Source organism: Sapajus apella, unplaced genomic scaffold (genome assembly GCF_009761245.1).
Source record: "Sapajus apella isolate SASKATOON/1434 unplaced genomic scaffold, GSC_monkey_1.0 scaffold39, whole genome shotgun sequence".
NCBI lineage: Eukaryota > Metazoa > Chordata > Mammalia > Primates > Cebidae > Sapajus > Sapajus apella.
Window position 1 is genome coordinate 16,764,349 of NW_022436979.1, and position 12,587 is coordinate 16,776,935.

At 38.5% G+C, this 12,587-nt stretch overlaps 1 protein-coding gene across 6 annotated transcripts in view; it reads left to right on the forward strand.

The window, feature by feature from the left end:
- The window catches only part of WWC2 (WW and C2 domain containing 2), a 210,803-nt gene that overhangs the window by 128,258 nt on the left and 69,958 nt on the right, over positions 1–12,587 (forward strand). For all 6 annotated transcript variants that reach the window (XM_032298717.1, XM_032298720.1, XM_032298719.1 and 3 more), the window contains 2 exons: positions 5,093–5,172; positions 10,435–10,564. In XM_032298717.1, coding sequence (XP_032154608.1) covers positions 5,093–5,172; positions 10,435–10,564 — 210 coding nt within the window. The remainder of the gene's footprint in view (positions 1–5,092; positions 5,173–10,434; positions 10,565–12,587) is intronic.

Consider the following 12,587-nt stretch of genomic DNA (forward strand, 5'->3'; position numbering starts at 1 on the left):
TCCAGAGGAAACCCTGTACCCATTAGCAGTTACTCCGCATTCCCCACACCTGCCTCCTCCATCCCCCGAGCCCTGAACAGCCACTGTTTTCTGTCTCTCCAGGTGTGCCTGTTGTTACAGACATTTCATATAAATGGCATCATATACTGTGTGATCATTTGTGCCTGGCTTCTTTCACTTAGCATGTGTTTCAAGGTTTGTTCACATTGGTAGCATGTATTAGAACTTCATCCTTTGAATTGCCAAATAATATTCCATTATATGAATAAACATCTTATTTATTTAATTTTTTTGAGACACATTTTCACTCTGTTGCCCATGATGGAGTGCAGTGGTGAGATCTTGGCTGACTGCAACCTCTGCCTCCTGGGTTTAAGTGATGCTCCTGTTCCAGCCTCCCAAGTAGCTGGGATTACAAGTGCACTCCACCACACCCAGCTAATTTTTGTATTCTTAGTAAAGATGGGGTTTTGCTATGTTGGTCAGGCTGATCTCGAACTCCTGACCTCAAGCAATCCACCTGCCTCGGCCTCCCAAAGTGCTGGGATTATAGGCATGAGCCACCGTGCCTGGCCATATTTTATTTATCCAGTCATCAGTTGGCAGATATTTGGGTTCCTACCACTTTTTGGCTATTATGCATAGTGCTGCTGTGAGCCTACATGTACAAGTGTTTGTGTGGACATAGGTTTCCATTTTTCTTGGGTATATGCCTTGAAGTAGAATTGCTGGGTTACGTGGTAATTTACTGGTTTAATTATTTGTGGATACCTAGCATTGACCTTCCATATATTAATATGTATCTGTTATTTGTATCTTAAGATAGTATATTTCATAAATGTTTTATATGAATTTTCTCATTGGCTTTTGTTTTATTTCCTTTTTATTGTTAAACAAAAGATTTTTTCTGAAAAAAGATACTGTGTTTAGCCATCTTATTTCTGATGACAAATTCCATTTACTAGCTATCATACACTTTCCTCTATTCTTTATGAAAGTTAAGCAGTGTTTTATTCTGACTATTTGACTATCTGGAGTTGACTTCTTATTTTCTTTAAAGGTGACTTTAGAGATGAGATAGGGAGATGAGGATTTTTAGTAAGGTGGAAGTGGTAGTCAATAGAAAGATTTCCAGAAGGAGCAGTTGACAGTTACCCTTTATTGGCTTGCTTAAGAAGTTCCCTGCAAGACAAAGGAGAAAATGGTGAAAAGGGAAGGTAGTCATTAGTAAAATATCATTTTACTCCTTACAGCTTTAATGTTGCAAGATTCACTTTTAGGGCACACTTTTGAAAGCTGTCTGTCTTATGATCTTTCTCTGGTCTATAGGTTTCCAGAGTTTACTTTTCCTTCATTGTCATCTTCTTTCCCCTTCAAAACCTATGACACTAGGATTGTAAGATGTGGTAATAAGCTCTGCGATTTTCAGTCGTCACATTTAATCATAGTATCTTCCTGGTTTTCAGAAATAACTGAAATCAATTTAAAATAGCAGTTTCTTTAGTCAGTATAGACAGTGGGAGATGGCAGAAATCGTGGGTCTCTTGCTTCCAGTTTAGCACTCTGGGTTGTAAAATTTGGCTCCATAGAAATAAAATTAGGTGGTCAGCTACAGCTGTAGTTAAATTCAGTAATGTGAGAGAAAATACAGGCACTGGGGATCGTGGGCTGTTCATGTCTTCATTTCTAGTGGGATACAGGAGTAATGAAGTTTCTAAGGCAGAATAAGGGTCACAGATTTTCTTTAGGTAATTTTGCGACTTTTCTAGTTTGTCTTTCTTTTTACATGTATTATGCCGTTAATAACAAAACTTTTTAAATTGTATTTTTAGAAGTTCTCCTGGTTCTAGATTGACTGTGATAGCAGTGTAACCTTCAGCAGGTTACTTACCTGTCCCCTTTAGGTCCCAGGTTCCTTGCCAATAAAATGAGAATGAAAACTGTATCTAATAATGGGTATTTGTATTAAGCACAGTGCTTGGAATACATTAAAAGTACTTATGAATTTAGCTCATTGAGTCTACATTGTGCTAAGCTTATAGGCCAGCATTAGCTTAATCTTCTAGTTGTGATCTAAGGACATTTGTTTTTACATTCTTGTCCTACATTTGAGACTGGGTTAGAGAATAAAAGAAGGAAAACAGTGATCCTCCAATAGCTAGAATGATGCCAAGTGGTTCCAGAGTAGAAAGGTGTTGAACGACTAATTAAGACCATACTGATAAAACCAAAACAACTAGAAATAATGTCTGGTTGGAAATACTCATTTCACTTATGGGAGCAAACTTTTTAATAGTTCATAAAATGCCATCTCGGTATTTGGGAGCTAAAAATCATTCAGGTTGTCCATTAAGAAGACTCTCCAGTATAAAACTAGCATATAGCCATCTTTAGGTAAACTAAATAATGTGGGGAACAGAGAAAGCACAGGTTAGCTTCCTATATGATTGTCACCCAACAGAATAAAATTTCACTCACAGCACCTAAACAGAGCAGAGGCCAAGTTTGTCAAGTCCATTTCAGATTTTTTTAAACTTCAATTTTTATTTTATTGTAGTAATAACACTTAACATGAGATCTATCCTCTTAACAGAATTTTTAAGTGTATAATATATTCAACTATAAAAACAATGTACAGCAGATCTCTAGACTAATTTTCGTGCTGTGTAACTGAAACTTTATTTCCTCTAGCATTCTGCCATTTCTGCACACCTTAGCACCTGGCAGCCACCATTCTGCTTGCTGCTTCTATGAGCCTACTTTAGATACTTTATGTCAGTGGAATCACACGGTATTTGTCCCTCTGTGACTGACTTGTTTCACTTGGCATAATGTCCTCAGGGTTCATTCATAGTGTCACATATTGCAGTATTTCCTTCTTTTTAAAGGCTGAATAATATTCCATTGTGTATACACACTGTGTTTTTTTAATCCATTTGTCTGTCAGTGGACATTTAGAATATTTCTATATCTTGGCTATTGTGAAGCATGCTGCTGCAGTGAACATGGGAGCCCCAATAGCTCTTCAAGATAAAGAATGTCTTAATTTGAAGTCTCCTGGACATCACAGAAATAAATGTCTTAAAGAAAACCCTTCCTCTTTTCTTCCACATTTGGTCCTGCTCCCCAGGAAAGCACCTTCATCTACCCAGGTGGCAAGCCAAAATCCTGACATGGTCTTGGTCAAATGCTCTCCCCACCCTCCACGCTGAGTCCATCACCAAGTCCTGTTGATTCTGCCTCTGAAGTATCTTCCTCCTCTGGCTCTTGCCCACATGCCAGCCCACAGTGTGGCATAATGGACCCTTGTGACACTTCTGGTCAGTCTCCACAGCATTGTCACAGTGATTATTTAAAATCCCTCCTTGATTCTCATTGTTCTTAAAGTAAGATTTAGACATTCTCAATGTGGCATCTATATACCAGTCCTTTTCCAGTTCCATCTTTTCCACCCCCACCCTCTGTAATCCAGCCATAGTGGCATTCTTTAAATTCCAGAGGTTTGCTGAATACCCCCTCACCCCGCTGTCCCTTTAGAGTTTTGTACAAGCTCTTCCTTTTGAGGACCCCTTCTACCAAATGAGCCCCCACTAATCCTTCCTCCCAATTGAAGCATTGTTTCCTCAGACAGGCTCCACCCAAGCCCTCGGACCAAATTAGGTTCTATTCTCTTGGCATATCTAAGTATCCTGAACTTTTTCCTTTAGAACACCTTTAGTAATTGGTAAGATTTCTTTCGTTGGGTAATTATTTGCTCAATATCTGGCTGCTCCATTGTCTGTAAGATCCCTCAGGGCAGGGATCATATCTTTTTTGTTCATACTCAGGCCCAGCACTAGATGCATAGTAGAGTCAATATGTATTTGTGGAGTGAGCAAAATAAATCAACATAAAAGTTTAAAAGCACACTTAAATATTGCACAACAGAATGTGTTTAAAACTTAAGGCTCTGGCCGGGCATTGTGGCTCATGCCTGTAATCCCAGCACTTTGGGAGGCCAAAGTGGGTGGATTGCTTGTGCCCTTGAGTTCAAGACCAGCCTGGCAACATGGTCAAACTCCCTCTCTACTAAAAATGCAAAAACTAGCTGGGCATGGTGGCAGGCCCCTGTAATCCCAGCTACTCAAGAGGCTGAGGCATGAGAATCGCTTGAACTTGGGAGGCGGAGATTACAGTGAGCCAAGATCATGCCGCTGCACTCAGCCTGGGTGACAGAGCAAGACTCCATCTCAAAACAAAACAAAACAAAACACCAAAAAACTTAAGACTCTAACTTAATATATGGAATTAAGTTTCTAACCCTCGCATGAAGACCTTTATTAGTTTGTGACTAAACCAGGCATATGTTGCTTTTCTGATCTGTCAAATTTTAGAATTTTTATTACCAAAGAATATATTTGACAACAGAAAAATATATTTTATCAGTTTGACAACAAATATTTATTGATCATCTGCTGTTTGCTTGACATGGTTGTAGATGCTCAGGATACAGCTGGCAGGATGCAGCTTGCTTTCTCATGAGGACAGACAGTGTACATGGAGAATTTCAGCTCCTGAAAAATACTCTGGTCTAAATAAAACAGAGTCATGGCAGGGGCAGGAGGCTAGAAAAGTCCTATGTGAAAAGGTAACATTTCAGCTAGCATTGGAGGGGCAGGGAGTCAACTGCGGGAGATCTGAAGCAGAGCTTTCCAGGCAGAGGGAACGACCAGGCCATTCAGGGAACGGAGGGGTGGGCAGTAGTCCTGGGCACAGTGAATGAAGGACAAACACACACTTTTATGGAGATGCCATGGCCTGAAGTTCTTATTCTGCCCTTTATGGCCGAAGACAATGATGATGTCCAACTCTTAAGAATGTTGCTAAGTAAGGTAATGAAAGTATATAGTAGTAATAATACATATTACTAATAGTTTTAAACATAAATAATATCCCTTCCACAGAATTTGTGTGAAGGAGAAAGTAAATGTTACTTTAACTAATGATTTTATTTGTGTGTTTAATAGTTGACTAATTTATTATCTTTTAAAACAATATCCTATGTTGCTAATTATTTGCAAACATTAATATTTATATTGATTTCTCTTTAAAGGTTAAAAAGCTGAAGAGAGAACTCTCACAGATGAAGCAAGAACTGCTCTATAAAGAACAAGGCTTTGAAACATTGCAGCAGTGAGTATGAAAATACTGAATCAATTTTAGAGTAAGCTCCCTAATAATAATACAAAGAAAATAGAAGTACAGATTACATAAGAGATTTCTCAAAGAAACGTAAGTTCAGAGCTCTACTCCAAAAGAAAACAAAACAATCAATCAACAGATGAAAAACTTGGGAAAGATCTCTACACTTGAAAAGATCCAAAGTTTTTATTAATCATTGGAGATCTAAAGATACCAAAGTGAAAAGCCTTTGTCTTACCTTTGTCTCCTGGACCCTTGCTGGCCTCCTCTGAGATGTGGTGCAGATCTAAGAGACTAGGCACAAGAAGTTCCTCTCCACATTAGACTGGGCCTGCTGCACTTGACCCCTATGTAAGCCTGCAGCTGCCCTGGGCCTTCGGGTGGAGGCGTGTCTGTCTCCCTCTGTCAGCCCCAGGGATGACCTAGAGTCTAACCCTGACAGATGGCAGGGGAACAAGAGCAAGTCAGGATTATCAGTAAAGGAGTGGGAGTGCACGCCTCACTTCTTGCGTTCCTCTGTCTTTCCCGTTTGGTACTGAAGTCTGCTGGGCCATAAGCAGAGCCGTAGGCTGGGCCAGGTTAAGTGGAAAAGGGGGTGACAGTGGGTCATAGGATCAGGATATTCCTTCCCCATTCCCGGCCCCTGAAAGCCACTGAATGCCTGATGCCTTCACTGATATGACGCCTTAAAAGCCCTTGTTTTAGTTCTAGAGCTAGTCTAGAATTACCATTGGTAATTCTAGAGAAAGCCACTATTCTCCCTGCTGCTGAGGCCCAGCCCATGACAAAAAGCATGACAGGCACACCTGGACCTTTCTAATCCTGCAGTCTACTCCACAGGGGGTCTCATGGGAGAGAAGCAGTCCATGGTTTTCACAGCCGCATGACCATGGAGAGGAGGTAAATCTTCCCTCCTGCTTGGTGCCTCCAAGTGCGGTACAATATTTCTAGGGACATCCCTGGTCAGTTTCGTGTTCAGACAGGTTTCATTTTCTTCCTGGCATCTCCCTTGGTAGCACCTCAGTAATGCCAAGCTGGTCTCAGGCGTCACCTCTGTGGAAAGTACCCAGCTGTGTTTCTTTTCCCTGTGGAATCCTATTTTGCCTTCTGCTCTTAGGAAATTCGGGATGCTCCAAGCAGCAAGGTGTCACCCCCTTTAAATATCCTGTGTGTCATTGGCCAGGCAAACTGGTTGTTCTTGTTTGGGTGATTAGTCATACCTTGAGATACCCAGGCGCTGCTCTTGACCACCAGTCAGACACGTGACTTTAATTTCCCACATGTGCTTTTATCACTCAGACTTCTTTTTTGCCTGCTCACTGCATATAATCATGACCTTAATATTCCTTCAGATGCTCCCACCCTAGTGATTCTCAAACCTGACTGCACTTTAGAATAATATGGAGAGTGCTTAGAAAAATAACCTGTTTCTAGTCTCTATGCCAGGTATATGTTATGAGATCCCCACTGCTTCTCAAGTACAGCCATATTGTAAGAACCTCAGCTGGCTGCAGAGCTCCCTGGAAAACCAAGCAGAACTAGAATGACATAAATGCGTTATTTAGTAAATGTTTATTAGCATAAAGCAGGGCTTCGTGGTGGGTAGGGAGACAAAACAAACTTTGAAGAGTGCCATAAAGTGTTTAGCCATATGTTCCACATTTTTAAGGCACATGAAATTATAACTCACGTCACCACTTGGGATTAAAGGTTAGCCAAACTTGCTGTCTTTGTTATATTGATATAACAATGCTGTATTGTTTGAAAGCAGTTTGCTTGCAAGCAATTTTTATAGAAATCTAAGGCATGTTTAAGAATCTGTCAATAACATTCCACAAGAAAACAATAGACATTTGTTGTAGAAATTCAGGCATTCTCTTGCAGTGATTCTAATCCCTTGAACCAAGAGCAGAAAGAGATGATATCTAACGTCAGAGACTTCTCCTGTTTATCTTAACTATAGACAAAATAAAGCTGTTTTTATTCTAATGTTAGTCACCATGCTACTAAAACCCTGAATGATCAGCAATCAAACACAGCAACCAGACTTTTTAAAAAACCACACTCCTGATACTATAAAGGGACTTATATTTGTGGTTATGGCAGAAAAGGTTTAGACAGAATCTTCTTGTAGGCTTTTGTAACTTTTCATTTATTTACAATAGAGTGGAATATATTTGTTGAATCTGGAATTACAATATAATTTAAACTTGAGCTTTCATTTTACTTGGTACAGTAGTTTTATGCTGGGTAGACAAATATGGCATTGTTCTCTACGTTATTCGTTCTAGTTTGTGGTCCCAAATCTGACTTTGGCCTAAGCAGTAGTGTAGCATATGTGTAAATGGATACCAGGAAGATGCATATTTCCATTTGCTGCCTCCAGTGTGCATTCAGAATTGGAAAATAGCCTAGTGCTGAAACAGCAAGTCACAGGCATATACAGATGCTATGAAAATTTGGTTCTCAGGGTAGACATTTTCCAGAGAAGGAATGTAAATGAACATCTTTTCTTTCTCAGAAGAGACTAATATATTGAGTAAAAAATAATTATAGGGCATACTCAAGTCAAGAACTTCCAAAAAAATTTTTAGGAAAAAAATGGCACTTCTCATGTTAAGCACAAAAACCATGATTCTTTAAGTCAGCAAATGATACTCATATTTCGGTTTATTTTATGACAAATTAGGGTCAAAAGAGAAAAGGTGGGAAATGCAAAGTAGAGGAGAAAAACAAGAAAGAGGGAAATAAAGGAAAAAGACAACACTTAGAGAAGTTCAAAGGAGGCAAAAGAAAAAGACCAAAAAACATTCTATGATAAAAGCTGAGCTATGTTCTTCATATCTAGCATTCTGTTGAGCAGTAGATAGCCAAGAAATTTTCCTGTGTTTAAAGCTCTCTGAAATTTAAATTAGCAGTCTTGAGCTAGTCCTGCTTTTATTTTTAAATGTTAAGGTTTATTTCTGAAAACAACTTACCTGCGTTTATTTTCAAATGATAAAGTTTATGTTTATTTCCAAATCAAAGATATGTTTTATCATTAAATTCTGAAGACTTTACACAAATAGGAAGAAATTACTTGAGCTTTAGAAATTCACTTTGACACAATTTCGGATGTCCCATTACATCCTATTTTATAAAATCTCATGGTTTAGTTTTTAGTTTTTATTTTTAGTTAAAAAGTGCTACATCTGAAAACGTCAAAATGGTATATTTGGAAATATCATTTGTTTTGTTTAATAAACCATTTCCTCAGCTAAGTTGGTGGATATAATACTTAAGGGAGTCAGAAATTCCATTGATAAATCTCTTCCCAAATAAATGGAATTAGCTGATAGTCAAAGTCCTGCATTAGTCCCATCAGGTATTCTAAATGTGATAGTCATAAGAGTCCCAGTCCTGAATCTGTCATTTTGGGATAGTTCCCCTGCTAGCTAAGTGTCTGTGCAATTCGTGGTGTAAATTTGCATCAACTTTCTGCCTTGGCTTATTCATTTGCAAGAAGCGTGACTAGGGGATCTTTAGGGGCCCTTCCCATTCTAAACACTGTGTGCGTGTGTGTGTGTGTGTGTGCGCGCGCGCGCACGCCTGCATGCGCATATGTGCATGTGTTTAATCTGTGACTTGATTGGTTGTACTTTATTATCAGATGATCTTATGATCAAGTTTATTTTATTTTCTTAGGTTCTTTAAGTCTTTAATTGCTTGTTCAGCAGCATAAGATAGTTACTAAAACAGTACTTGGGGAAATATGTTATCTACAAGGTGTACTTGTTTGAGTAGACTTTGTTTGGAAGAGTGATTAAGATGGCATTGCTTTATTGTTTTCAGATTATACCTTTCACATTAAAAATAAATATTAAGTATTAAATGTTTTAAACCAAACGAGCTCAGAGTCTGTTTTCTCTGATTCAGTAGGTGTTGTTTCTCTGGAGACTCTGGATATAAGACTCAAAACATGTAAACATGTATAGAGTTGTTGGCTAGGGCAGAGGCATAACCATACATCCCATAAGGAAAACTCGTCCTGTATTAATAACGAATCCAGAACAGCACAGGTAGCTGGAGAGGACCAGGAGAATGATCATGAAGAGTACATTAAACTATTTTTTTTAAAGAATTAGGTAATTTGATCAGGCCCTTCAAACACAAAGAATTAGGTTACATGAAATCCTCTAGCCTAAAGTGACAACGTAAACTGTAAGGATACTTGGTAAGCAGCTCTGCAGGGATAATAAATTAGCTCACTGAAGAGCTGTTTATTCAGTATGAGTTGAGAAATGACCACTGCCCTTCTGCCATTTGCCTAAGTTTGAACTTATTCAGCAAGGCAAGCAATTTTATCTTGACTCATAACTTTCATAAAAGCAGAATAAATACTTATATATATGTGTGTGTGTATATATATCTATATCTGTACATATATATATATATATATATAGAGAGAGAGAGAGAGAGAAATAAAAAAACTAACCCCACAATCCAAACATTATAGAATACTCACTAATATAAATAATAATTTATTGACCATTTATTTAAGGTCTCCCAAGCTGCAGGCCCTGTGCCAGGTTTTGCACAGACGTTATAGCAAAACATTATATAAAATTAGGTGGCAGTTTATTTGCCTCTGTGTTCTTCTGCTAAAGCATTTGCCCATGTCTTTTACCTTTCTTGGGTGAAGATCAGGATCAGCACTTGATGAGGTTTGGGTTCAGCCAGCAGTGGGATCATTCAAACAGATTGAAGACAAAAAGACATATATTTATTTGAGCCCCAAAGTGATTAGAAATGGATTGGGTTTGAAGTGGGGGACGGGAGAAATCTTAGCTGGCTGTGATGAAAAGAGAAAGGAGGGGCCGAGGCGTGTGGATCACAAGGTCAAGAGTTCAAGACCAACCTGGCCAAGGTGGTGAAACCCCATCTCTACTAAAAATACAAAAATTAGCCAGGAATGGTGGCGGGTGCCTGTAATCCCAGCTACACAGGAGGCTGAGGCAGGAGAATTGCTTGAACTCAGGAGGCGGAGGTTGTAGTGAGCCCAGCTCTGTCCAGCCTGGATGGCAAAGCAAGACTCTGTCTCAAATAAAAAAGAAGAGAAAGGAAGAGAAACAACCTGAAAAGATGATTGCTGGTATATGAGAATCAGAAGTGAAATAATTGGCCAACTTAGACAATTCCAAAACCAGTTCCTACTGTCTAACTTATATGCTACCATTCTTTGATATTTTTTCTTTCTTTTTCTCTTTTCAACAGAATCGATAAAAAAATGTCTGGAGGCCAGAGCGGGTATGAACTCAGTGAAGCCAAAGCCATTCTAACAGAACTAAAATCTATCAGAAAGGCCATTAGCTCAGGAGAAAAAGAAAAACAAGATCTGATGCAGGTACATTACAAGACATTTTGTTAAGCCAAACTTGTACCTTCTTAGGCCCCCAGAAACTCTCACTGGGGCAGTAGTGCTCCCTCAGAGTCCAGATGGCCCTTCCATCTCTGTCCCATTCGTGCAGAATGGGCCCTGTGGAGGCTGTTGCAGGCACGAAGGTAGCCTGTTGCCTTGGAGGGAAGCAGAAGGATTCCAAGTGACTGGGACACTTCTTTGTAAGCAGCCTTTGGATGTCCGTTGAGATAGTGGGTGGTGGAGCCTGGAGCTCATGTGAGGAGATTAACATTTTGCTGCACCCTGAAACTCACTGAAAACTTCATATGGGACCCAGATAAGCAGAATTTGCAGCCCAGGATGCACAAAAGATATGTCATTTGCTGTGAGTACGTAGAAGGCATGCTTTTTGGAGATGAGGCTATGTGAGGAGCTTAGAAAAGCTTCTTTCTGACCCAGTTGATTCTGAGATGCCAGCTAAAGGTGGGTGGGGAGTGCCAGCCCAGTAGGGGATGCTTACACAGTTATCCTAGGAAAGCTGCTGATGGCCGTAGATCCCCTTACTAAACCTGTACCCATCTCGGCCTGTGGGTCTTAACTCCCAGTGATCCAGCATCATGTGTGCAAAAAACAAAATAGCCATTAAGTGATCAGTATTCTGAATATCTATACTTAGCAAATACAGTCAAGTTATTTTTAAGGGTGTCTCTCTTCCTCTCCTTTCCTTCATTCCATAATTATCACAAACACTAAGAATTCTTATTTCATGTATTTGGAGTTCTTTACTTAGCTGAGGAATAATTTAGTCCACATCTTTGGGAATCTTAGAGTCATTGATGATGCGTACATTCTCAATAGAACATCTGCATTTAAATACCATATTTAACTACTTCATATTGGTTTTCAAAATATTAGTTGAATATAGATAAAATTCTTGGATCCATGTTAATTTTGCATTTTGGAAAATTTGAAATAACTTATGAGACGAGGTAAAAGACAACAGTCATAATAGCAAATAATTATACATACTGACTTTCTGCCAGACATTCTTCTAACTGCCTTGCATATAAATAATTCCCCTGATTCTCACAACAACCACTAAAGGTAGGCACTGTTATTCTCAGCTTACAAAAAATTTCAGCACAGAAAAATTAAAGTTTATTAAAGTCATACAGCTGGTAAGTAGCAAGACTGTTGTTCAAACCCAGGCAGTCTGGGTTAATGTGGTTTTAACATATATATAACATGTGCAAGATTTTACTTGTGTGTATTTTGTTTTTGTTCCACAATTGTCTTGCTCATTAAGTCAGTAATTCCAGAAATGCATGTCCTTTAAAAAAAAAGTTAATGGAACTGGAACAAATTTACATTGCAGCCTTCTAATTCAACAATTTTAGGTCGTCTTTCATTCTTCCTATAAACTTTGGATTCATATGCAGGCCCAATTAAATTAAAAGATAAGATTCCTTTTCAGTTATTAAAGTACATAGAATAATTAATTAGTAGATGCAGAGATTGACAGTAGAGTTAGAAGGGACTTTAGATATCTTCTGTGACTTTCAAATCTCTCTGACCACAGTAAGAAATAGATTTTACATCAAAAACCAGTAACACGAAATTGTTGTGTACCTATAGATACACAGGTGTGCATGTGCACACACACATACACACTCAAAATGAATTTCACAGAAATATGCCTACTCTTAATACTGGTGATGCACTTTGATTCTATTTTCTAGTATCTTCTATTTCATTTAAAAAATACTAGTAGCAACCTACTAAATTGATTGAATGCATTGCCATCACAGATAAGCTTGAAAAACACTGATTATTTTTTTCACTGTATAGGTGGAAAAATGGAAAAGACTTGAACAAGATCACTATAAGGTTTTTTTTTTGTTTTTTGTTATTTAATGTGACCATTTAAGTTTTATCCTCATATATATATATATATATACACACACATATATGTATATATACATGTATACATATGTATGTATACATATGTATATATACATGTATACATATG